Source organism: Epinephelus moara, chromosome 6 (genome assembly GCF_006386435.1).
Source record: "Epinephelus moara isolate mb chromosome 6, YSFRI_EMoa_1.0, whole genome shotgun sequence".
In the NCBI taxonomy this organism is placed as follows: domain Eukaryota; kingdom Metazoa; phylum Chordata; class Actinopteri; order Perciformes; family Serranidae; genus Epinephelus; species Epinephelus moara.
The window spans coordinates 29,195,964-29,223,063 of record NC_065511.1 but is presented as its reverse complement, the minus strand read 5'-3'; the positions used below and the strand labels follow the sequence as shown (position 1 = coordinate 29,223,063).

At 46.4% G+C, this 27,100-nt stretch overlaps 1 protein-coding gene across 6 annotated transcripts in view; it reads left to right on the top strand.

Annotated features, from left to right (window-relative positions):
- The first annotated feature begins 304 nt into the window (after positions 1-304).
- Positions 305-27,100, top strand: part of pou2f2a (POU class 2 homeobox 2a) — a 49,857-nt gene continuing 23,061 nt past the window's right edge. For 3 of the 6 annotated variants that reach the window (XM_050047369.1, XM_050047368.1, XM_050047366.1), the window contains exon 1: positions 305-1,697. In XM_050047369.1, the coding sequence (XP_049903326.1) occupies positions 1,598-1,697 (100 nt within the window). In that variant the 5' untranslated portion in view covers positions 305-1,597. Of the gene's footprint in view, positions 1,698-25,674; positions 25,819-27,100 lie in introns of those variants that run through there. The other 3 variants (XM_050047371.1, XM_050047370.1, XM_050047367.1) reach the window with 1 other exon arrangement.

Genomic DNA, 27,100 nt, shown 5'->3' with positions numbered 1-27,100 from the left:
ATCCTCCTATCGGGTCTTCATCCCTTCCCAAGCAGGCCGGTAGTAATGCACTGATCACCATTGGCATCATTATAGCCGGTATTATTAAGAGGGGGGAAAAATCCAGAAATCAATACAGGATACCTTTTGCAGCGGTAGTGAAAACGAGGGAGATGGGGGTGGGTGGGAGGAGGGAGGGGAGGGAAGGAGGGGATGGAGGGAGGGAGGTGCGGGGGTGGGGTGGTGATGTGTGAGTAGTAGCGGGTCCTCTCTCGCCTCAATGTTGCGGCCAGCCCAGTGGCAGATCGCTACAATCCTGGAGGGAGCCGGGTCGAATGAGCTATTGGGGTTCCCAAATAATAACGGGGACAAACAGACAGACAAAAAAGACACACAGACGGATGGACGGAGATAGGCAAGTGTTCCGATAAAACGCGAGACCATAACCGGATTCTATACGCTTTTCTTATTCCCGTTTGTTTTGTGTTTCTCTGTTTTTAATTATTTATTTATTCGCTGTATTTATTTATTTATTTATCTATCGATTGATTGCGTTTTAATTACTGCCTTGTGACAGAGAGCGAGGGAGGAGGAGCGTCAGGGCCAAGCGCGCGCGTAGTGTTTGTGTGTGTGTGTGTGTGTGTGTGCGTGTGTGTGTGTGCGTCTGTGTATGTGTGTGTGTGTGTTTGTGAGTGTGTGTCCGTGCAGCCTTCTCCCCCCACACTTGTTTATTTATTTGTTGATGATAGCCTTTAATGAAGCTGTTTTACATGTGCTCGCGGCGCGATCCGCTGCTTTGCGCGAGCGGATGAATGTCTTATATGTAGCCTTCATGCAAAGGAGAGAGGAGGAGCGCGTGCAGCTAGAGACCAAATACAATAGATCAAACCAAATACTACTGAAATCCAAATAAGACTTTCTAACTCTGCTGGCCTTTTACACTGTCTCGTCTGTTTCTATGTATCATGATTTATTCTGCTGTTTTAAATTGCAAAGCGAATACCAAAGCTAAGCCCGGCCGGTGATGCTACAGGAGTAGGCTAGCGACTGTTCTCATGCCTTTTCACATCTATAGGAAAACATAACTGGTGAGGAGTGAGAGGATAAAATAAGCTCCCGGGCCTCTATGTTTACTCAAGGAGAACGCTTTAGCAGTGCAAAGGTAAGAGAGAGACGCAGGTGCATCAACGCCAGGCAGGTGACACACAGCCTTTTATTATAAAGCTACTACAATAGGCCTGTAATTGTAACACAACTTTTCCTGTAGCCTGTAGAAGTGCGAGGTCTGATCTCCTCTCTATCCGTCTGTGTGTTAGTCTGGACTGTAAGCTAAACTGCTGCACTCAAGGGACCATCCTACATATATGTTCTATGCACATTTACACCAAAACTAATGCCGGCCACCAGTCGACATCCACAAATGTAAATAAAAGGGCGCAGCTGGGCTACATGTGTACACACCTAACGGCGAATGTTGTGAGCTCTCCATACCAAATATTCCCCCAAAGCTGTCTACCAGAGAAACGGACGAAGACACAGAGGCTTCAGAAGAGGACAGAGCTTATTACAGTACTTCTGTCAGATTATTTGCATCAAAACAAGAAGCCGGAGGAAGATCATGTTTGTTCCCTTGCCGGTGCCGTTCGTGTTTCAGAGAACTGCCCCTGACCTCAACGCCTGGCGTCTCAAGTCCCCTCTGGCTCTCCGCTCCAACTCCGGTAAGACATTTTTTCCTCTCTTCTCCCTGCTACACACCGTCCATGTCGGTCAGACTCCGCCATGCAGACCCGCCCCGCCTTGCTCGGTACCGATGCACTTGCAGCGGGGAGAGCTGTCGGCGCACACACCCACTTACACACGCACACACACTCCTCCGGCTCCCTTTGAAGGCTTAAACGGAGTCCTTTACACTTGCGGGGCGGTTGTTCAAATCAAAGAAGCTTTTCCCGAGCGCGCTGGAGTGTCCAGACTGTTTGAAAATTAATTGAGTAAAATGTCCGGGTTTTTTGCTGTCCATTCTGTGGAACGATGCGCCACTGTTCCACCCGTGTGTTGCTTCATTTCCACGCCGACTATGTCCCTTTCTCCGAGTGTATTTCTCTCCTGTCTCCGTCCCCATCCTTCCCCTCTCCTCCACTGCCTGCGCCTGAGCCTCAGCCTCCGTCTCTCCCCAACTAGACTCTCGGCAGGCAGGGAATATTCATGCCAACTTATCGATCCTGCGGAGATCGATTCCTGGGCCGGTGGAAGCAGGGAGAGGGGGAGATAGAAGGAGAGAGTAGGTGCACGGAGGAGTACGAACGAACGAGAGGGGAGAGAGAAAACACCGCTATTCTCTCATTTTACTTCATATTGTTTTGACATTGTGTTTTATTCATGTAGATGAATTGTTGGTGACTCGGTTTTGCTTGGCGAACATCTCTAATTCGCCACGGTGACAGCTTTTGCTCTGACTTGCATGCTGGTTAGGGGACAAGGCTCGCATCTTTGTAAACAACACTGGAAATACACTTCCAGTGACTCCATCTCTCTGTCCCATCGCTGCTTGGCTGCTGCACGGTTGAAAGCGGAGGAGCAGAGGGAGTGTGGAGTCAGGGAGGGGGGGAGGGTGCCGGCTGGGGCTGGGGCGCCGTCTGCGTTTCATCTGCGCTGAAGCGGAATAAAAGGACGCATGGTGGGAGCAGCCAGGCTGGCTTCAGTATGTCACTGACTGTCGTTGTGAGAGAGCTCCAGCTCAGTCCAGCTTCGACTGTTTCTCAGACATGCAACAGCTGCTCACCCTTTCCCCCCACTGCATCTTTGGAGAGGGAAGGATGCGCTGGCTCTAATGTGCTTTCTGTCCTGTGTGCACACCAGAGGACTGCAGAGTGTAGGGAAGTGAGGGAAAATACCATATGAGGTCAACGGGCTTGCATTTCCGACGCATTTCAGTATTGAAGTTATTCACTAATGCATATACAACTTGCGTATCAGTGCGTAATGGTGCGTAAATGTGGCTGGTGTGCACCTTATCCGATGGATAGGCTCTTAAAGGGGCAGGCATCCCCCCCTCAGTGCACAGCTCCCCTCTCATTTCCAGATCAGTTCAAGCCCATTTGATTTCAGAGATGCAGGCTTCACCCTTACTCCACATACTCAGTCAGCAGTGCACAGCATGTGACAATAAACGGATAGGTGATAGAGGGGAGAGGAATAGAGGGTAGAGGGATGAGAGGAACCTGTTACCTATCATATCTCTAGAGATATACACAGAAAAAAAGGGGGAGAGGGGTTGGAGGGAGGACGTGGTGAAGGAGTGGGGACCGGGGAGGAGGAGTTTTCGCGCTCCGCACATTGAAAAATGGCGAATGTCAGAATGAGATAAAAAAAATGTGGAAAGAGAGCGGGAGAGAGGGAGAAGTGGGTGAAAGTAAGAGTAGATGACAGAGTGAAAAACGAGGAGGGAGAGGAAAACCCAGTTTGAGCTTGAGAGGTGAGAGTAAACCACGGATGAGCCATTATGTTGCGGTGTCCCGGGCCAGGGCCAGCATCTGAATAAGCAGGCAAACTGATGGGATGTGTACACAGGCTGCTGGATTCCTTAGATGGTGGGATAACAGTGATTCACAATGCTATGCTGATTTTATTCCACTCTGATAACACAGTACAAGGTGCTGTCCTTTTCAAACTCAGAGGGTTTGTCGCGTAAAGGGTGCAGGGTCAGTTCAACATCTCAGGACTGAAACAAGACTGTGCTGTTGTTTCCTAAAGAATTGTGCATTGGAAAACAACAAGGGATGGCATCACATGGAAGTTTTCACCCAGAAAGAGTCGACACACCACAGAAGTGTCCTCAGTAACTTGCTGTTTAGTTCAGGCCTTGTGCCTTTGAGCTGAGCTTCCCCAACCTCCACTGGTAGCTCATACAGAAGATTTTAACACACACACACACACACACACACACACAGGTTCTTTGGGGGGAGTTTTAGCTCTTTTGACTCAAGGTCTCAGTTAACTTGTTTCTTTGACTGGTGGCAGCTCCTTGACTCCTTTGAGTTGGAGCTTTGTACAAGGTCAGAGGTCACAGCAGGAGGGTTTGATTTAGCCCCACCTGACCCCTCTCTGCCCCCTGTGTTTTCATTCTCTTTCATGTAACAACAGGCCTCGAGCACTCATGCACAACCCCTATGGGGGCTCTCTCTCTCACACACACACACACACACACACACACACGCAGGCACATCGTCATGAAACAGACGAAGCATCATATAGCATAAAACAAGGATGTTAGACCGTTTTCCACCTGGGTAGTGAGCTGCTTTAACTGATCCAGGTTTTGTTCTATTTTTAATGGCATTGTGTCTGTGAAGGTACAGGTCAGGGCCACCGCTATGTGAACTATGTGTGTGTATGTGTAGTAAAGTGGTTTGTGAAGCCATCAGCATTAACTGGTGTATGAAAGTTTAATGGGACATAGAGGAGAAACCGCAGGTTTCCCACACAGTGCAGGGCTTGATATGATATGATATGACTTGATATGATGGGACATCAAGGAGACCAGAGACTGCTTTTTTCCCTCCCTCTCTCTTTCTCACACACATACACTTACACAAACACCTAGATTCAGTTCATCTCAGCTACGCACCTTCTGTCACACACCATTAACCACCATCTCCTACCATATACCTTCTAACTCTCTCTCTCTCACACACACACACACACCCGACTTGTTCTGTTTCTGTCTGTGGATTTCACAGCAACATTAACAATACAGTTACTGATTTTTGTATTCCTCATAATTTTTCCCGACCATGTAGGCTAATCTGATTTTTTTAGTCCGATAAAATGTCCAGTCTTAATCCATCAGTCACCAAGTCAACAGTCTCGTGTCTGCGCTTCCTGGCTACTTTCAAGACATTTCTGCATGTTTATAGGGCGCTGCCACATGTCTCTGATGGCTGATGTGAGACCATGCATGTGCTTACCCATTTGCTCTGTGTCTGTCTGTGTGAGAAAGAGAGAGAGAGTGTGTGTGCGCAAGCATGAGCACACGTGCAAACCAGTGTGTGTAGGTATAGATCGGTTTGTGGAGGGGAGCGTGCAAGTCGCAGTGTTAACATGATTGCAAATGACAAAATGTCAACCTGGGTTTGTTAGCAACATAATGGGGAATCAATAGACACGAGAAAGATGTCAATACTACATGCTTTATTGCATTAAGCTACCTCTCTCCTTCTCTGTAGCCCTCTCTCTCCTCTTCTTCTCCCTTTCCCTCCCACTCCCTCTTGCTCTCTGTCACAATACAATTCTCTCTCCCTCCTCTCCTCTCCCTGTGGTAGTAGAATTAGATTGCAGTATATGAGCCAGCCACAGGGTCCTGAATGCAGCAGGCTGACGGCAGAATGCTTCAGGAGCTAATGGGGCTATCGGTTTGGCTATTTACGTATATAAGGCTCACGTATATGTCTCCGACACAGTTTGACAATGTAACGAGGCCCAAAGGAGCCACGGCAGTGACGTCTTATGCTTAACTGATGCATTAATGCAATGAAACTGACAGCGCTTGAAATCCTGCTCCAAGAAATTTATTGTAAGTAATCATTGAATACCAGTAAAATCATCTGGCGGCAGAAATGGCTTGTTTATAACAGTAAAGCATCATTTCTGAGCTGCCCTTGTAGTTATGTACTTAAGGTGACAATATTCTGTTTAAATTAATACGTTTGGGAATTAAAGCTGTTACACGGTTTTGGATTAATCCACACAAATCCAAGTGTGTACTGATAACACTGTTATTTATGTTATAAATTCTTTTTAATCCTATTAACTGTTTACCTTCTTTATGGATTTGCACAGGTGCTCATATGCGCCAATAGGTTGTATTTATATATGGTATGTGTGTGTGTGTATTGATGTGTGTGTTGGTTTGAGACTAATGTAGTATTAATGCTGATGAGGTCCCAAAGCTCATTAGCAACAGTGAGTGGTATTGAGTTTCTCCCAGGGAACAGGACGGACCAGAGCACACACACACACACACACACACACACATATAGTACATCCCCATCAGCCATTAGCGTATTAATAACCATCACCACACGCACATATAAACACACTCACACACACGCTGTCACCAATCAATGACCTTTCAAATATGCATACTCCAACAAAGACACTCGGAGCATTCATGGCAAGAAAATCATGCAAACATATTCATCTAAAGAGCTTGATGAGTAGCATCTACAGGCCGTCCATTATTCTCCAATGTGTTCGCTGCACACTATATCATGGGATTGACACACACATACACGGACTCGCACTTCAGAGGAATAATTTTGTGCACTTGGTGGCTGTGTCCAGTGAAATACAGCCCAGCATTAGTCCTAATCAGAGGCCGGGTGAGCAGGCCACTTAATCAGACTTATCACCTGGAGAACACACACAGGGAGGGATAGATGGAGTGTGCGTGGGTGTGTGTGTGGGGGGGCAGTTAATCAACACATCAGCAGGAATAAACACATACAAAACCACCTGACTCCATTCTGGGCATTGATTTATACTTCTTTCTGTGTTTCTCGCTGCCTCTCTCTTTCTCTTTCAGTAACACACAGATGACGTATATATGGGAGACTCAAGCATACTTGACCTCTACGCGGGGGGCATCCTGTTGTACTCTGAGTGTGTGTGTTGGTGCTCGGTCAGTGGCGCCATGGCTGTGATCAGGGTTGGAGTAGGCTTCGCCACACGCTGCCAATCACCCACATCAGACTAGGCAGTCAAAACAAGCTTTTGAACTCCTGCTGATCATATTGAACTCTTGATTATCTGATTTTAGTGCTTTTTTTTTCCACCCAAGATTGTCTGATTTATTCAAACATCAGCACAAAGGCTCAGACTCTCTACATTCCTCTGGTCAGTGGGACTCAAAGCTTTGTGCGTTTCTTTGTAACAAAACATGCAAGGTCTGAACAGCCTATTTGCTGAGTTGACTGTGCTCTCATAAACACACCAACAACGTGTTTTCGCCAGCTGCTGTCTTTTTTCGTTGTTGATTGCCGCAGGCTGTAACCTCTGCCACCTCGCTCATGTGCCAGTACATTTAGATAATAAAAAAGACCAATAAAATCCAGGGGTTTGATTGGGTGTCTCCCCTTAGCCCGGCGGAGCGGACGACTAAATCAGAGGTCCTTCTCTCCATTTCATTTAGCTGATAAGATTTATGGTAATGAAGGGGTCCTATTAACCTCTGGGGTTCCACTGCTGTCCTTCAGAGGCAGGGTGGATGAGAGTGCTTACCGATCGGGTTTTGAGGCAGAGGCAGCGAACATGTCTGCTATAAGCAATGTCACGTCATCGCAAATGCACCCTCTGGAGTGCACACAGCTCTCTCTCACACACACATATACACACACACACACACACACACACACACAACGGAGAGTCTCCAAAAGCAGCTCAGCCCTTTGAGAGAGTTGAATGCATGTTTAATCTCCCTCCTCTCTTCCTCCTCTCTGCATTTTCCCTCTTCTTTATCCCCTCTATCCTTCCTGCTCTCCATCCTTTCTCTCGGCAGGAGCGCCCTGTTCTGAAATTAATCTGTTGTACTCCACCACTTCTTCTCCCTCTCATTCCCTTGTGCAATCTCTCTTACTCTGCCTTTATTTTTATAAGTGCATAGTCCCACTCTTTTTCTCGTTGCTTGTGAAAACAAGTGCCAAGGTATTGATAAGATACTCCTTAGCATAGGTGTAGAGGGGACACAGGGGACACTGCCCCCCTCAATATTTAGAACATGCGCGTTTGCCTTCCACCTCAATAAAACGTAAAAGTAGCAGAGGACTTTTATTTTGACAAATGTAAAGACATTAGTGCCATAAATTCATGCAGAAAAGGCACAAATTGGTGCATTAAAATTCACCAGACTGCAGGTCAGAATTTTGTAGAAGAGGACCCCCGAAACCCCTGTTTTATATGTGCCCACCCAATGTTGAAACGAAACCTACATCCTTGCTCCAAAAAATGACCAATGATTTTAAAGTCAAAAAATATATTCCAATAGATCATTTTCCAGTCTAAATTAACATTTTAGATTTTGAAACACCCCCAGTGGGCTGCTAATTACTCAGCTACTACAGCTGGGCTACCTTCGTACCTGCATCTATCCACACCAATAATATTCACTGGTCGTCCATAAATATTAGGGGGCAGAGGGAAAGGGGGGATGACAGAGGGAGGCGTAAACCCCTCCTTCTCCTGTACAAGGGCTGCACCCCTCTGTCCCTTTGTCTGCTTGTAAAGGGGACGAGGGAGGAGGCGCAGTGTGGGGGGTGCCGAAGGAGTGACTAAGTGACCTCTCTCTCCCCTTTCTTTTGACGCTCCCATGTTCTGTCCATTTTGTCGTGCACGTCCCTCTCCCTCCCTCCTCTTTCATCCTCTTTCGTTCCCCCTTTTTTCAGCCTGGTTAAGTCGCCATGGCTGTTGGCCTCATATGTCCTGCCCCCCCACCCCCCCTCCCCGCCTCTGCCCGCATCTTCAGCAGCAGCAGCCTGGTTGCCAAAGTGTCTGTAGGACACATTAAGGCCCATAAAAGCCTAGTCTGCGGTCGCACTCTTAACCACCAGTCAGAGGTAGTGTACAAAAGTGACTTTAAATGAGTCTGTGATTACCCTGGAACATGGAGAGATACTGAAGTGGCCAAGAGAGTGTGAGACAAGGCCGGAGCGTCGGAAAGAGGGGAAGAAAGAGCAGCTCTTGGATGTTTCTCGAGTCTCTTAAGGAAAATTGAACAGAAACGAATATTTGTTTCTCCTACAGCTAAGAGCTAAAAAGGCGAAGTTGAGTGGAACAAGCGATGAAAACTTATAACCCAAATTTTTTTTTCCTGCCGCCCACCCCCTTCATCACAACCTGCTCGCCCCTCCCCTCGCCGTCTACCCTCTTCCTAATTGGCCACATGCTGCCTTGAGTGACAAGTGTAATCATCAGTCAAATTATGATGGGGGAGAAGGTGGAGGCCAGGGGAGGTGGAGGACGAAGAGAGGAACAGCAGAAGGTGGTGGTGGTAGTGGTGGTGATGGGGGGGGGGGGGTGGGGGTTGAAAGGAAGTGCTTTGATCAGAGACAGAGAGGGGGTGAGCAGGCAAACAGACAGAGCTACATGGAAACCTGCTGTCCACACACCTGCTGCTTCATAGATGGGCAACATTAACACCCTCAGACCTCAGTGTATGATACAACATCACAGACGAGCTTTGTAACAGCAGCCGCCCTCCGTAACCACAGCTAATTAGAAAAATGTGCCTTGATTTTTATTACAATGTAAACTTGGTATTGAACTCAGACTCTTTTCCTCTGCTTTGCATTTCAACCCTAATAGCAGCAAACCTCCTCTGCTGCCATTACAGTTGCAACACAGGCTAGAACAATGAAATCACAGGGTGTGGTGTGGTAGCAACACGCTCTATGATTCTCACCCGGACGCACCAGGCCGGCCTCGTGTTATATTTGGATGTACTTTGTTAGCGAGAGCAGATGTTAGCTCTACAGCCAGCTAACGAGGTTTACAGTAATTAGGAGTGCTGATGAAGCGCTTTGATTCTCCGGCTGTGGCGGCTCTCTCATTAGCGGCTAGCTAGCTAGCGCTGCAGCAGGCGCTCCAGTCACATCCTATTAGGCGGCTCAATGTACACTCTGAATTAGGACCAGGAGATTAAGTGGAGATGAAAACTGTCTGCGTACACACACAGATAAATGCACACGCACACACACACACACACGCACACACACACACATGAATTCGGACTGTTTTAAATAGACCAGCAAAGTTCACATACGCTTGCTGTTGTAATGAGGTTAGTAGAAGAAAATTCCTCCTTTGGAACCAAAAATTTAATAAGATACTAATTGGAGCTGGTGTTGCTCTGAACGTGAAGCACGCCTCAAACATATGCATGTGCCGAGTGCCAAGTTTAGTAAAACAGGAGCAACAGACAAATTAAACAAAGAGAGACAGGTTTGTTTATGTGCGTATGCGTGAACCTCCTGGTGTCTAATCCAGGTGGTGGAAAATTTCCTGCAAATTAAAGAAAAACAAAAAGACAACCTTGAAAACACTCCAACACCCTTTATTCCCCCTCCTGTTCTTCTCCTCGCCATTCGTCAATACTCTCTACATGCTCCTCTCCACTTGCTGCTCTCCCTCTCTCTCGTCGTCTTTTGTGTGATGGAGTGATTATTGAGGACGTGGCTCCCGTGTTTAACGCTGGTTGATGAAGTCTGCCTTTGTCTGTCTGCGCTAACCTGTCGCAACCGGGACACCGCTTATAGCAAAATCAATACACAGAGTAGAAGAGAGAGAGGCCTGGCAAGGGAGGTAGAGAAAAGACGGGAGAGGGAGGAGGGGTGTTTGAAGGTAGATGAAGGCAACGAGACAGAGGGGCGAGAGCGAGGATGGAGCAGGAAGTCATTGGAAAGAAAAAGGAAGAGAATAACATAGAAGGAAATTTTAAATACTTGACTCCACCGCTGCTGAAACGTGGTGAATGGCTGGTGTCGCTTGATGGTGCCTGTGTGTGTGTGTTTATGTGTGTGTGTAAATCAGGGCATTTATATGTATGTGTTTGTCTTGCCTGTGCGTGGCCTTGACCAAGGGGCAGTTGTATCACTTGCAGTGTGTGTGCATGTGATTGTTTAAGTGCATGTACACCAGCAGAACGGGACAGCCCCTATCTGTGTGTGACAATCACTGTGTGTGTGTGTGTGTGTGTGTGTGTGTGTGTAAGAGAGAGCTTCGTTTGCTTCCTCTCCCCAGAGTCAAAGCTGGTGTGAAGAGGAGAGGAGAGCGACAGAGGGATGAGGAGAAGGACAGAGGAGGAGAGAAGGGTAGTAGGGAGAAGGAGAGGTGTATGGGGTGAGGAGGAGGAGGAGGAGGACGGGGGGAGCAGTTGTGTGAGAGAGGCACAGCTGGGAAATGAGAAATGCAACCCCCCCTCTCCCAGTATAGCACCACCTTACACTCACACATACGGCGCACACATACACGCACGATCCCCATCTCTTTATCCTCCCCTCAGGAAAGACGGGTTGGAGGTGGAGGGGGGTGAAGGGAAGGGAGAGGCAGGGGGGATAGGAAGAGATGGAGAAGGGGACAGATAGGGGCATTAAAATTCATGGCCTTTTTTTTTATTTTCCCTGCTGAAAATCAATAGTGTTTACTATGAATGAGTGGAACAGTGGACAACAGTGGTGCCGGGGGGACAGAGAGAGACAGAGAGAAGGAGGAGGAGGTGGAGGAGGAAGAAAAGACAGAGAGAGCGAGAGGAGGGAGGGAGAGGTAAAGAGGAGGGGGGTGACTTTATTGCGATAGGCAGAAGCACCAGAGGCCAAGGTTAAAGACCAGCAGGGGCAGAGAGACAGAGAGAGATAGAAGCACTAAGTAAATCCAGTTGTCTTCTAAAACAGACATACTGCCCTGTAAATGCATATTTACTATTGGCTATCGTAAGAGCGTAATGCAAAGTAAATCATAATCTGCCAAGCTGTAATGTTCCCCCACTGCAATACCAACTGTTCAACCGCCTTTACTTTTCTTACTTTCCATTCCTCATCCCTCGCTTCGGCTGACTCTACCTTTCAAAAACTGTGTGTGTGTGTTAATTGGCAGCCAGCAAACACCACTGACACGGTCTCTCACAAGTAAACAGCAGACCCATACACACGCGCACACACAAGCCGTCTTACACACACATAAACACACACAAACTCCAGACCAGTTCACACTGAGTTGTTCTGCAACCCTGACCCTGTTTCCTGCTGCTGAAAGCCCAGAAGTTCAGGATGGCTTACCAGTGTTTTGATTAAGCACTGCCTGTGTGTCTCACACCACTTGATCAAAGAAGAAAAACAGTGTGGTTTTTTTTTTCATCCATTTTTCTAGTTTTTACTGGATGTGGCCCCTACATGTTCCATAGCAATCAAAGCTTTTATAACAGTTATGTCGTTTTTCTGTCTGAAAAATTCTGTCAGTAAATAGATTTAAGGGTGCCAAATGCTGCTTCTAAATTACTGCAAAGTTTTGTTTTCTCTCATTTTTCTTCTTCTCCCCCTGAGACCAAATAGGCCTTTTTTCCACGCTGTATTTCTTTCTTTTCTACATGTATGGTATCAGATTCTCACCATGGAGTCTATGTCTTCAGGTTGTTTTGTGCACAGCTGTGGTGGACTGGGTGAGTGCGTATGTGCCAGCATAGAGGAGTACGTGGCTATCTTGTGCGTATAAGCCCCTATCGTTGTGCACACACTGGTGTGTTGCTGCATTGTCGTGCATACGGACGTGTGTGAGTGTGAGTGAGCTGTGCAGGGGGGTGATATATATTCAGGCAGCTCATGCATTATGGAGAGTGCAGGTGAGAGCGTCTAAATGTGAACTTCTGGTATGTGGAGGGTTCAGGGCCAATCTCACCGAAGCCTTTGGTATTAGCATAGCATCTCCATTTCAAATCGGCCTGTCAAAAGCCAGGAGCATGTTTTATTCAGCAACAGATATTGATCACATATTATGCATACATACTAAATCTATATTACATACCAAATCTAAGGCTTTGATATGTATATGATACTGCTTTCCGAATGCACTGCTGAATGTGGGTGTTTGTTATGTGCATAAACTCTGCAAGTCTTTGGTGATGCAAAATATATTTTTGTTTCTTTGCAGCCATCTGATGTGGTGATAGTATGCAGCAATGTTGATCAGCCGTTAAACTTAGAAGCTGGGAATGATGTTTACTGGTCAAAGGAGAGGACAGAGGCAGGCAAAGTGCATCCATTCAGCCACTGTGCATGTGCGAGTGTGGACACTGCATCGTCTGCAGGGATGAGGAGAGTTTGCTGAGGTCAGAATGGCACGGCGGTTCTTTCCTGTGGGCTCGGGTTTGTGTGTTCATTACTCCGACGCCTCAAAAGACCAAAGTGGGTGTTGTGTGCTAACTTCAATTTCTCAATCCACTTATGGAGCTTCTAGCTTCTTGGCCGAAATGACCTCCAAGCACCCATATACATTAACAGCTGACATTTCACTATACCAGCGTCTCTTTGTCCATCAACATGTTTTTCCATCAATAGTTCTCCACGTGTTAAAACCGGAGACCCGAGGCCATCTCTGCCTCTCTATCATGTGCCGGTTTTTACCATCATGCTGCATCGGTGCTGCACTAAATCTCCCTTCTCTAAATGCTGGAGTGGATGAGAGGTCACAGTATATGGGGGAGGAGGACAATGCAGGCTTTAGCTGTGATGGAGCTTGCTTTTTCACCCTTTATGAGCAGAGGTGGCCCATTTGCTGAATGGGACATGAGGAAGGTAAATGCTGGTTTGTTAGGGAATGAACAGTTTTTTTTCCGACCACGTGACTTTGCCCTGTCTGGGGTTGAATTCAGTGTTTCATTAGCTATCTATCTTGTACCACTTGTTTTTTTTTTCTTTTCTTTTTTTTTAACAATCTTGTCCACCCCTCTCTCTCTCTCTCTCTCTCTCTCTCTCTCTCTCTCTCTCTCTCTCTCTCTCAGTACTCTGTTCCCTTAGCGACCGTTTCCAAGGTGCCCATTCCCAAGGGCTGGAGGAGGGGTCCAGTGATGTCATGCATGCATAACTCCACACCTGTAATTCATGTCCTGTTCTCCCCTTCCTCTCTGTCTTTGTCAAATTTTTTCCTTCTTACTTTCAGTTTTTTTTTTCATGTTTTTCTACACCACTATTTCTTCCATCTGTTTCACCCTCATCTCAAATGCTTTTTTTTTTTTTACACTTCCCCCTCTCTTTTTGTTCCGTCCTCTGTGGCTTTATTACACGTCCAAAAACTGCCTTTTCCACCTCCTTCCCGCTAGAATAAAACTCACTTTTGATTTAGGAATCACTTTGGTTTGTTCTGGATTTAAACTTGCAGTAATGTATATTTATTTTAACAGTATGGAACAGTGGCGCTTATCTTTTCACTTGCTGTTAAAAGACAGACAGTTGAGCTGCCCCCTGTCCACAGTGTACATGACTCTCTACATCTGCTCCATGTTTAAAAGGTCATTTGTCAAACCTGACATTTTCTGCCCTTACCAAAGGTTTCCTCAATATCCAGCCCGGCTCCCCCATTCAGAGTTTATGTTTTTTCATCTATTTGTTTGCTTTTGTATAAACCTTTTCTGACAATACGTTCCTCTTCAGTGTCAAAAGATATCAAGAGAGTAGGAGGCTGAATTCTATCATCTTGTAATGTTCAATAAATTAAGGCATGACAGATGCGGTCCCCCTACATTGGTGTGTGTGTGTGTGTCTGGGTTGCCTGGGTAATGTGGCCAAGGATTCCATGAAATGTAAGTTGCAACCGGAAGTGTAGTGAGTGGGTACTTGCACACACGCTCAATGGGGTCTGATTAGGGATTAATGCGTGTGCGTGTGTGCGTGTGTGCCAGCAGGATGTTTTTACTCAGCACAGGTTGTCACTCTCCTGTTTCCCCCCCGTGTACCTTTTGTTCCACCCCTATTCCACCATTTTGGTTTTGTTCCGGACAAAAAGAGGCCCCACAGCAAGGCCCCCTACCTGAGCGCTGCCTCCCTCCTGATATTTTTCAAAGCTCCCCCTCCGACACACACTCTCCCCTCCCTCTCTCGTCTCAGATCCTTTCTCTCTCCACCTCTCTCTCAAATTCAAATTTGCTTTACAGACACGACCACAATTAAGCGCAGTGTTGCCAAAGCATGTTGTAAAAGGTTAAACAATCTAAGAGCAATAAATCACAAACATAAATCATTTCAACAGTAAAAAAAGTAATATACATGATAAGATATAACAATAGGAGAAAATAAATAAAAGGAAAACAAGGAGGCTTCATGTGTTTCGCTGACTTTCCCTCATATTTTGCTGCAATAATGGCATTGCAAGTTTTCCCCATGAGTAAATATTGACATTTTTGGGGTCTAAACTCTTGGTATTTTGGGAACCCTTGAAGTTTTATTTTGGTAAAGAACTTTTTTTTTTTTCTGTCTGAACACAGGCTCCAGCAGGTTGCAGGAAGTGTTGCTGTCTCTACTAAGCCCTCAGGAACAGCCTGGGACTAGGGGCCACACTCTCTGTATTGTAGCACACACGACACAAACTGTCCCAAAAAGACTTTTTCTCATCCACAGTTGGAAGCACATACAAACTCAGTATTTTCAAGCCATATCAAGTATTCAGAGAGACACACCAAACGGACATCAAATAACTAGTGGCAATGAAGGCCGACTGTTGTGTTGCCTCTGTCTCGTCCAAAATGTTGCACTTGAACACACCGCAAAGACTGCGAGTGACCAGCTAGCATATATATTCTGCACCTGTGTGAGAGGAAGTAACTCACCAAACCAGCGGGCAGCAGTAGTCTGTATTCATAAGGGTAACTGGAAGACCAACAGGATGGATTCAAGGTGCTGGTTAGCCAGTTAGCACATTAACAACATAACTCAATGTTGAAAGAACACAGGATATTTACTGTGCGTGGGTGAACAGTAACACAAGCAATTCCAAACTGTTTTTGCTAAAGAGCTCAATGCCTAAAAGTAACCTTACCTTATATAACAAGTTTGTTTTGATCTCACGCCCTCTTGACTTTAGCTGTTTGTTTGCTTTCCTCACCTCTGTTTCTCTTCTTGTGCACTGAGCTAAACTGTCAGTCAAAGTGAGTTCACTCACCGGTGGGCTCTCCTGGCTCCGACGCCGATTCAACATGCTGAATCAGCTGAAAAAAACCCGCCAAGGGCCAACGGTGCGGGACCCACCGCAAAAACTAGGGCAACAGATGCTCAGTGATGACCCGACATTGACAAACAGGCAACCGTTGGCTTGATGTGTCAGGGCCTTTCAAGGGCTCCAATGTGGATGTCCTGTGGGGCCAAAAATGAAGAAGCCTGAAACTTTTTTTGCTGTACATGCCCTGTCAGTGAAAATGGGCACCATTTTGGACACCCAGTTTTCTTAATACATCCCGGGTGTCTACCCTTTGCTGCTGGCAGAACTGGCCTAGTCAGTGTTTTCTGGGTTGCCAGGTTTGTCTGTGTCCACCAGTCTCCATGATCAGGTTTTGGTCGCTCAGTGTGTATTTAGTTAATGTCTTTTTCAGTCTCTCTGCCTCTCTCTCTGCTTAGCTGTGTGCTGTGGTGATGGGAGGGCTCTGGTGGGCTTGTTGAATGAACTCTGTGGTTGTGCTGACAAATCAATGATAAAGAGTAATGACATCAACAATGTAATGTATCTCCTCGTGCTTTCATTGACTCTCCCTGTCTCACCCCCCCAGCTCCCCTCTCACCGTTTATGCCACCTTGGGTCTTTGACTTCGCTTTGCACCATAAACTATGTTTCTATCTCTTTATGTTTTGCATTATATGTATCTTTTATCTCCGTCGTTTGTTTCTCTCTATTGGTCTGTCTATCCTCTAACTCCTTCCCTTTCTCTCTCCCCCCTCTCTCCCTCTCCCTCCCTCCCTCTCTCTCTCTATTGATCCAGTCATAGTTTTCTCAGTCTTCACAGTACTGGGCCGCTCTAATCAATACAGATAATTGTCTGCTCTCTCTCGATGCCAAACATAGTCTCCCCTTCTCCCCTCTCCCTCCCTCTCTCCCTTTTTATCAATGAACCCCGGTCTTCCCTCACCCCTCCTCACCCGCCCCCCCCCCCCTCCAGACGGGGATTCCCCCTCCCCTAATCACGGGAGATAACCTGCTTTCGTTACCGATTTTCTCCCACCCGCCCTCCCCCACACACATCCCTGCCTCGCCCGCTACCTCCCTTTCCTCCCTCGTTCATCGATTACCGTGAGAGCCAGGGCCCGGCCCGCCCGCCCTACAGATGTAAACACACACAGTGCTCGTGTTGTGGTTTAGTTGCTGTTCGACCGCTCTTTGTGTGTGGGCCCTTTTGGTTAATCAGTTGGATTCAGTGGTTTTCACCCAGTTACGGCGGCTTCCTATGAGGACTCGAACCCGTGATCACCAGGAGGATGACATTATACGTTCACCATGTGGCCTGTGACCTTTCATCTCCAAAATATGATGTCCCATTTCTGATGTCAAAGCAGACATCCTCGGCCAGTAGAAGGCCTCAGTCCATTTTCAAATTGATCCACTGACTTTTTGAATCAACTGGAATCAAAAGCAGAACAAGTCAAATTGAGTCAGTTTTATTTATATATAATCAGAAAGTTGTCTCAGAGGGATTTAAAATCTGTACAACGTTCACCATCATCTATCTTTAGACCTTTGGTTCAGTAAGTAACCTTAGGAACAGCATGGATAGACACACAATAACAACGTGATGCAGCCTATATGCAGAGAAAACAAAAGCAGCAGTATTAGGATTACAATATAGAGAAGCAGAATATTAAGTAAATACAGTTCCTAAAGTATAAGGTAAATATTTAGTGTAATAAGTTAAAGAGTTTCAAGAAAAAGAATGAAGACTGAAGCGAACAAGCGAATGTCCACGGTTGGACCCAGTGCAGCATTCATATTCTGTTTCTACATATGAAATCCTGCGTGTTTAATAATGCATCCAGCCAACAAGACAGGTTACAGGCCTGCAGCTCATTTTTCTGTGTGTGCGTGCGCATGCGTGTGTGTGTGTGTGTGTGTGTGTGTGTGTGTATTCTTCTATGAATCAGGCATGTAGCATCCAGCAGACGTCTCTGATGTATACTCTATCACCGAACTCAATCTGGAGCTGCACGTAAACCACACAGGCAATATCAGTGACAACATATATATACAGTATATGTATCCAATGTTTACACAAATATCTCATATCCACTCACATCTGCTGCAACTGATAGCTTAAGGCAATGCCGTGTGTTTCTGTTTGGTCTTCACGAGAGGAGTAAGTGAGATGGATTTGGAAAAAAGAAAGAATCCATTTCAATCATGATGTAGGTCAGAAATACAATGATTTGCTGTAATATGGAGAAACAGTAGATAGCAAGAGCAAATCATTTGTATTTGAACTGTACGAGTGCATCGGAGTTCTGTGAATATGTTTGTGCGTCAGGGAGTTATCTGCACGATTGCATGTGTGTTTGTGTTTGTTTATGAGCAGGCCGGCATGTGCGCATGCATGTGCACATCTGAGACAAATGGAGAGAGTCTGGAGGCTAGGCTCAGGTTTACACGTGTGTGATCAGACTAAGCAGGGCTTAAAAGGGCCAGCAGCAGGATGGAGAGGAGAAAAGGAGGGCGGAGGGAGGTGATGCAGTGGGGTTATATTGTCCTGGAGGAGGTTTAAGGGGGATGGTTGGGGTCGGACGGTAGACAGCAGGGATCCTCCTCGCCCCCTGGGAGTTGAACCTACAAACCCCTAACCTTCCTCTAGCCCTCTGGTCATGGACTTGAACCCTGTAACCCCCTGATGGACAATCTGTTCTCCTCCCAAGCCTCGCTGCAACACTGTGCATGCCATTAACGGATAAATAGGCTATGTGTGTGTGTGTGTGTGTGTGTACACAGGGACACTTCCATGTATGAGTCAAGTGTTTGGTCAGTTGGCTGCGGCTTTGACGTCAGGTCTTGCCCCCTTTTTATTTAATGCTTGTCAAACAGAGGAGGTGAAAAAAAAGAAGGCTGAAGCGCAGTGATTTGTTGTTCAATTCTTGTCTCTGCTTTTTCGAGATTTCTGTTTTGCAAGCCGGTGTGAGAGGTGATTTTTTTATTTTGTACTCATTCCAACAGATGAGTGAACTATTCCATGTGATCCACATGGGCTCTTTCTTTCTGTCTCCAGTGGATCCCTGCTCCCCTAGTGTCCCTCTAACGAGGACAGAAGCAGAGAGGTTTATGCATGCCCGGACCCGGCTCATTCTTCACCTGTCAACAAAATCATTCTTACCTCGGAAAAAAAAATGAAGATACAGTAGGGAGGAGGACAGGACGGGGACGGTTAGTGAGAGGGGAAAGGATGTAAGGAAGAAAAGAAGAGGGTTGATATATTCCTCTTTGCCTTTTTTTTTTTGCTCTCCTTTATTTCTCTGTTTCTTCCCTTGTTTGTGTTTGTGGGGTCTTCTTATCAGATCCCAGCTCCATTCAAGGCCTCAGTCAGGGGAAGAAGGCAGACGCCTCCGTCTCTCTTTCATTCAATCTCTCTGTCTCTCTTGCTGTCTCGTGCTCTCCCTCTCCTAACCTTTGAGAATAAGAGCCTTGAATTTGAATTTCAGAGCAAGCTAGCGAGCAAGAGGAGGGTTTGGAAGGAGGAGGAGGAGGAGGAGGAGGGGGGGGGGTGAGTAGGAGAGGAGGGGAGGCTTGGGCAGGGGGGGAGGAGGAGGAGGAGGGGGTGGTTGTTGGAGCTGCGGTCGCTGAGAAAGGGCCTGCTCAGCGCGTCCCCCGGCCTCCCCCCTTAGAAGGGCCCCGATCGATACAAACTCGGAGCAATAAAGCTTTCCCCCTGTCATCTCTGCAGAATACAAAGCAGAATAGAGAGAGGGAGAGAGAAATAGAGGGAGAGGGAGAAAAAGAGAGAGAGGGAGAGAGGTGAAAAGCTGTTCCGCTAGCCAGACCAATTTCCTAACCCCCCTCCTCCTTCTCACTCGCTTCACCACCACCACCACCTCTCCAACACACCACCACCACCACCTCTATCACCCCCTTTCCTTACCTCCGTCTTTTTATCTATCGCTCTTTCACCTCTTTTCCCCAAATGCACGATATATCCCCCCGACTGTATGGCTGAGCAGCTATCTCTCCATAATAAATACAGCATGAATAAAGTATACAATAGATTCCCTGTTTCCCCAACTATTGCAGAGAAAGGTAGAAAGGGGGAGATGAGGGAGGGAAAAGTGGCAAAAAAATGGTGGTGTGATGGGGAACAGCTAGGGAGTAGGATGGATGGAAAACAGGAAGGAAGGATAGTTATATCTGGGGATAAAGTGTGTGAGTGTGTGTGTGTGTGTAGAGAGGGGAGAATAGGGATAAGGTAGAGAAAAGGAGGGAGGGGGAGAGGGATTGCACCCAGAGAAAGATGGATGTAGCGATACAGGTAGAGAGGAGGCGGAGGAATATTGATGAGGAGGAGGAGGAGGAGGTGGGGGGGTTAGTAGAGGAAGAGGCAAAATGTGTGTGGATGGGTGAGGGAGCGAACGCGAGGGAAAAGAGAGAGAGAGGTGAGGGGGTCAAACAGCAATCCCTTGAATTGAGAGCCAATTACTGTAATTGTAATCTGGATTCAAAGCATAGAGACACAGCAGTGACAGGCTCATGCAGGCAACCACGGACACACACACGCACGCACAAAACAGACAAAAGACAGCGTGTGTGTGTGTCTCTACATCCCTACATGCTGTGTTGATTGTACTGTGAAACTGCAGATGTGCATGCATTTTGTGTGGTGTGTGTGTATGTTTGTGTGTGTGAGTGTGTGTGTGTGTGTGTGTGTGTGTGTGTGTGTGTGAGCCCTTGTCTCTATTCTTCTCCACTGAATGGCAGTGCAGGAGTCAGCCTGCCAATCAACTATTGTACTCTTGTCAATTTAATAATATTTCTGAGCGCTGACCTCCACCGCGCTACAGCCATCGCTCTATGTGTGTGTTAGCGTGAGTGTGTTCCTATATATTTTCTGTCTTTCTCTCTTTCACCTCAGCCTAACCCCCACCCTTTCCCTCCCCCTTCCTCTATCTCCCTCCCCTGGTCCCTGTCTCTCATTCTCTCCTTTATTAGAAGAAGATAGTGCGAATCCTTCATCTCTCCTCCACTAATTCTCTCCGTTATTGTCCCTCCGTTCAGCCCTCCGTGTCTCTGCACTCCTTCACTTGTGTCCTCCTTTCTTTTCTAGCCATGATCTATATTGCTCGTTTTTTCCTTCTCTTTTTTTTTTTGCACCGGCCTCCTTCCCGTCCTTTCCTGTTATGCTTCCTCTCATTCTTTCTTTCACTCTATCACCTCACACGGATGTCACTTCCCTATCTTTCCTGCTCTCTTTTCTCCCCCGGACCTCATCCCTCCATCACCTTATCTCAACTTCACCCTCTTTTTTTCCTCTCTGCCCCACTGATGTCCCTTTTCCAGGCCGCCTCATATTCAACATTGTCCCTTTTTGCTTTTTCATCATCATAGGCTCATTTTGTCAACTCTATGTCCCCCTCTCATTCCTCACCCTCCCTCCCCTCCATCCTTCCTTCCTTCCACATCCCTCTCTCCCTCTCCCTCCCTCCACCCCGTTCGTTCCCTGGGGAGGTCAGTAATAATGGTAGTGATGGAGTGAGAGAGGGAGGTGCGATTATTGTCTTGTCGGGAGTCAGAGGAATCGATCGGCCCAGAAATATGAGGCGCGAGAAAGAGCCGCTGTGTCAGATACAATAACCACCCGCTCCCGGGGGCTTACACACATACATACACACACATTTAGACACACACACAACATACAGACACATACCCGTATTTCGACACAAGAGCGTACACATTTATTTGGCTCGACGCAAGTGCAGACGCTGACACGCCCGCACACTCGTACCATCTTTCTTTTTCATTAACGCAATGCACATAGATCCCTCTTCTTCTGTGGTGGAGTAGAGTGGTGAGGCAGCCCAATCATCTACATGCTTTGATCTGAGATAAAGCACAGAAGTAGATCTGTTCTGATCATTCTTCATGCACAGATAAAGGGCAAGGCGAGGAAAATCGCTCACACACCTTTCACTCACGTAGCTATAAACAGACATAAACACACACATACACGCGCGCGCCGCACACACACGCTCACACTGAGACCTTTCACTGCTGTTGCCTGGCAACGTGGCCGAGTGTCCAATCCGAGCCGAGAACAGTGGCCAGTGATGTCACAGCTGCTGCTGACCAGCAGGTCTGAGAGAGAAAGAGAGACAGAGGAGGAGAAGAGAAAGTTTGAATTGGAGAAAGAAAAAAGGGGGAAGGTCGCAAGGAAAGAGTGGGATGATGATGAGAGGGTTTGAAGGAAGAGAGGCAGAGGAGGTGAAGAACACACCGAGGTGAAAGAGGGGACGGGTGGGTGGAGGGAGCACACACAGACATATGCCATAACTGAAGTGCATTCTTTTTTTTGTATTTTAATTGGGAGAGAGAATATAGAGGCTTATACACAACTGTCTGCTTTGCAGTGTAAGTGAGCAGTTTGGTCTAAAGTGGCCTCCATGTTCCTCGAGGCAGTGATGAAGGCCGCAGGTCCCTCCCAGTAGACCCTTCGCTCTTCTGCCAGAAGAAGAAGAAGAAGAAGAGGGGGTAAAAGAGAAGGGTGAAAAGAAAAAGATTTGAGCTTCAACCTTGGTAGCGCCGTGGGAGAGAACGGTGTCTGTCTAGACAAGCCCGGCTCCCCACGGGCTGCCGAGATGATATAGAGAAGAGGGGAATGGTGTGAGAGAAGGATGGAGGGGTGGAGGGGCCAGAGGAAAAGGAGCGATTGAGAGGTATTAGGACAGGAGAGGAATAGGTGTTGTAAAGGTGTAGGCGGCGTGTATGTGTGTGTGAGATGGCGCAGGTCCCATGGCAGCCAACAGTGTGAGTGTGTTTTAGCCCCTGCTGCTTCTCATACAAAACCTCAACCTCTGTAGTCTCCACACTGCCAGACCCACTGTTTATAATCCTGCAACTCCTCATGGGGCTACACCTGCACACACACACACCTATGCACTAGACTGGATTTCAGATCTCTCACCTTGTAGAATAGAGTCTTGCTGTTGGGCTACGTATAGGACTTGGTGGGTCCATCACTGAGCCGTGCTCTGTCCCCTCTATAAGGAGAGGAATATGATGGATTATATGAATTAGAGCCAGTGTGTGCTCCAGGCCTGAGGCTGCACTAGATATAGGAGGACCGAGCCGTGGAGGCATACTGAACTGGTTTGGAGACCTCTGAATTGTCCCTGCAATGACCCATTATACACACACAGCGTCCTCACCCGCAGCTAACATCCTCTCTCAAATCTTTTTATTCCTGTCTCTCTATCTCACACCTTCATTCCCATCACTCTTTCTCTTCTCCTTCATTCCCTCCCGTTTTTTCTTTACTACTCCTCTTTTTCTCCCTCTTAGTAACCCCCCCAACCCTCCCTCCCTGCCGCTCCGTCTCTCTGACAGTGGAGTGATTGATGGTGCTCTAGAGGCCTCAGCCTCCCCCCATCCTCCTCCCTGGGGTCCCACTATCAGATTGTGTGTGTGTATATATGTGTGTGTGTTTATTATCTTACAGACATAACTTCTAGTGGTGGCACACTCTGCGTAAACATCGCTCATATCACTTAAAAATCAGCAAAATAATTAGTTATTCATTATTTTTGCTCATTTATTCAATTTTTTTAGGTAATATCACTGTTTATTATACAGTATGTGTTAATATGTCGTGTTCCACTGAAAGCATTTGCCGTTGGCCCAATATCAACTAAGTGGCAAATCATCTGGAGTGTTACTAGGTCTGGTCTCCATGGTAACCAAGGCTCAGACCTCCTTGGGGCAGGAAGACCCCCCATGGCCATGAACTGTACGACACACACACACACTTAGATCCACCAGCGAGCTATTGGAGGAACTCAAACAAATCTGCACACACACACACACACACACACACACAGAGTCACGCACAGAGACTCACTTTGGTAGTTATGTGGGTAGATTGGAGTTTGAACAAAGGTCACGGCCAAAGCCAGGCTGCCCAGACGACCTCTGACCCACAGAAACGCCCCCTTCCCAACGCGCAGTCTGTCAGTGTCCTTGGACAGGCCTGGCAGTCTGTCTGTTCACATCCTGATAAACAAAATAACGCTGCCAAATAAATTGGTGAAACTGAAGATTTGTCTCGGGCCTTAAGTCTGTTTGACGTCCCACCTACATCTTAAGGTGTCTGACTGTGATCATAGTTTTTTGTTTTATTAGCACTCCAAAAACAGAAAGAACTGGGAGAGAAAATACTGTAAATAACTATTATTTCATTATGGGTAATCTGTTGATTATTTTCTAGATTCATCAATGAATTGTTTGTCTATAAAATGTCATAAAACAAAGTCCAAGGTGGAAACGTTAAATTCCATGTGTTATCCGATCATCAGGCCAAAACCAAAAGACATTTAGTTCACATTTACCTTTGATTAAGGAAAGCAGCAAATCCTCACAGTGAGAAGTTTGGCATTTTTCTGTAAAAGTTGCGGAAAAGATTAATCAGTTATCAAAATAGTTAGTAGTAGTAGTAGTAGTAGTAGTTATTTTTGTCAACCAGTCATTAAATGACCAATCCTCTCAACTGTAAATCCATCTTTTTACTAAAAAAAACATTGTGCCTTTGTGAGATTTTTTTAAATAAATCTGTTGGTTTCTGTGCTGATATTTTCCTCATAGTAAATATATATTCATGTATCTCAGAACATCAGTATTTGTATGTGTTTGAGGACAGATTTAAAAGAGATGTCTCTGTGTAACAGAGCACCTCCAGTGCAGGGCTATATGCACTTCTTAGTGAGCGTCTATCCAGCAGTACATTGGGCTGTTGTAAATCACCACATAAAGTATTTATAAGGTTAAACTTGGGAACTCTGCTGCCGTTAGCTTTTGAATTAGTGAACTCGGACCAAGGGAGAAGGAAGGGGAGGGAGGGGGGTGATCAGTGGTCCGCTCTTCCCCTCTTCCAGGAAGGTAGCTTATTTGTTCATCAGGATTAGAGAATCAAGAGTGCCACCTTGTGGTCGGCTTGGCCCACTGTGAGAGCAGCACGTTGACACTTTCAGATTTGAAAATCTAGGCAGTATTTCTGCTGAAACATGCAATTCTGCTTCCTTGAGATCATTCCCTGACTTCAGAGTTTCACTTATTTAACAGCTTCTTTATCTGTTAATCCTAGTGGGTGGCACTGATAGTGGCTCATATCTAGTTAATCTGCAATGTTCCACTTTCAGGTCACAACTATCCGTCACATGTAGAGATTCGTGGTGTGGCTTTGTGTGGTGCATCACTGTGTGCAGCCCACAGTGTGGGGTGGTCAGTGGTACAGTGAGTGTTGTGACTGACTTTTTCCTTCCGCTCGGGTTAGAGTGGAGCTGTGGCTGGTATAGTTAGCTGAGGATGTCTCACATCTTCTCTTGTTGGTGCCGACCTCCCTCAACCGACCACCTTCCTCCCACTGATGTACTCACTAACAACAACCCCACAGTCATAGACGCTGATATGACCAAGGAGAGATGGTCGTGACTCATGGTAGACAAAACCAACCACGAGAGCTTGTTAGAAGAGCTTAGAGTTGAGGAAAAACTCAAAGCTCAGTTGAGTTTTGGATAGTTTTTTTTTTTTTTAAGGTATACTGTGTCACATATCGTGTATCATACACTCGTCGGTCAGAATGTCAAGCCTGTTGTTTTTCTCTTGCGTGAGTGAGTGAGTGAGTGAGTGGCTGTTTCCAGCCGCGCCATCACTTTCCGTCGGCACTCGTCATCCCCCTCTTTTTCACCTCATCTATCTCTTCGATCTCCTCGCTCACTCACTCTCTCCCACTCTCTAACCTCTTGCATGTCCCCCTTTCTTTTTTTTTTCCTTCTTCTTCTATAGTCTTGTATTTTTCTCCCCTCTGTGCCGAGTTCCTCCTCTTTTGAGGCTTACTTCCTGTTGTTTGCAGGATGTGGGGAGGAGGTGGGGCTTGGGGGGTGTGGACTAGAGAGAGAGTAATTCTCTCTAACCATATGATTTAATACACTCCTCCTTTTTGGTTTGAGAGAGAGAGAGAGAGAGTGGGAGAGGGAGAGTTTTTTCTTTACGTAGCGCGCCGCGCACACACACCCTCTCACACAGACACAGATATGACCAAGACAGCAGCAATAGCAGCAAAGGACTTCTCCAGTATGTGGTTGCCAGGTGAGTGACTGTCTGTGCAGCCCTCTCTCTGCTGGCCTTCATTTAACAAGACCAATTAAGCTTTGCGTGAGGGAGAGGGCACTGTGTGTGTGTGTGTGTGTGTGTGTGTGTGTGTGTGTGTGTGTGTGTGTGTGAGGAAGAGAACTGTGTCTTCACTGTTGATTAATGCCACTGGGTCTAACAAGCTCAGCTAATTAGAGAACATCAAAGAGAGAGGTGGTACGGAGAGAAAGATGTGGGTGGATGGATGGATGGATGGATGGATGGATGGATGGATGGGTGGACGCCTGTCGCATGCAGAGGGAAAGGTCAGCCACCTCTCCAGCCCATAGCATGCCTATGTGTGTGTGTGTGTGTGTGTGTGTGTGTGTGTGTGTGTGTGTGTGTGTGTGGTTATACTGAATACTGAATGCTAAAAATGCTTGAGAAAAATACAGTAGAAGAAAGTTTTTGGAAATGTCTTTTAAAATGCAGTTGTGATGAAAAACCTGTGTTGCAGTCAGTATTTTTGTATATTGGGATTATTTTTCATTTGTCATCATAAAACGCCTTTTCTTTTTAGTGTCTAGCACTGCGGCAGTGTTGCATTTGTTTTCAGTTTATAGATATTTAGCTGATAAGGTTTCTTACCGTGCAACTTTGACACCCGGGTTAACTTTCTGTGTGTGTGTGTATGTGTGGGAGGTTTGGGGGGTTGCACTGATTATTGTTTTGCCTATTTTGAAATTGAAATGTATGTCAATTAATTCAAAACACATTTTGAAAGCATTTAGATACAAAGATACTTCTTTTAAAAAAGACAGATAATCAAAAGGGGAAATGCCTCAAATAGCTGCCATTGTCAGTATTTTAAAATGTATGAAAACAAAGCAGAGAAATGTCACTCTTGTTGCCCCTCGGCCTTGTTTTGGTGGTCAGCTTCAGCTGAGAGAAAGTGTCAGACACAGTCTCAGTTGACCGACAGCGAGTCGTAAAGAGAAGCGCAGCAGGTTTTTGGATGACTCACCAATTACCAGAAATCAATGTTTAAATGTCAATTAGCTCATATTTCTTAGCCCTTGATGTCCTGATATGATTTCTTAAAAATTACATGTTTCATTTTTATCAGGGAGTGATTCATGGACTAAAAAATCACAGAGTCACATCGTAACCTGATGTGGTCACTGCTGTGACCTTCAGTACATTACTCTGGCCAGAGTGACGCATCCTGAGCACCATACTGCAAAAAACGCACAACATTAGATCTCAGTACAAATAAAACAAAGGTCAATATTGGTGTAAT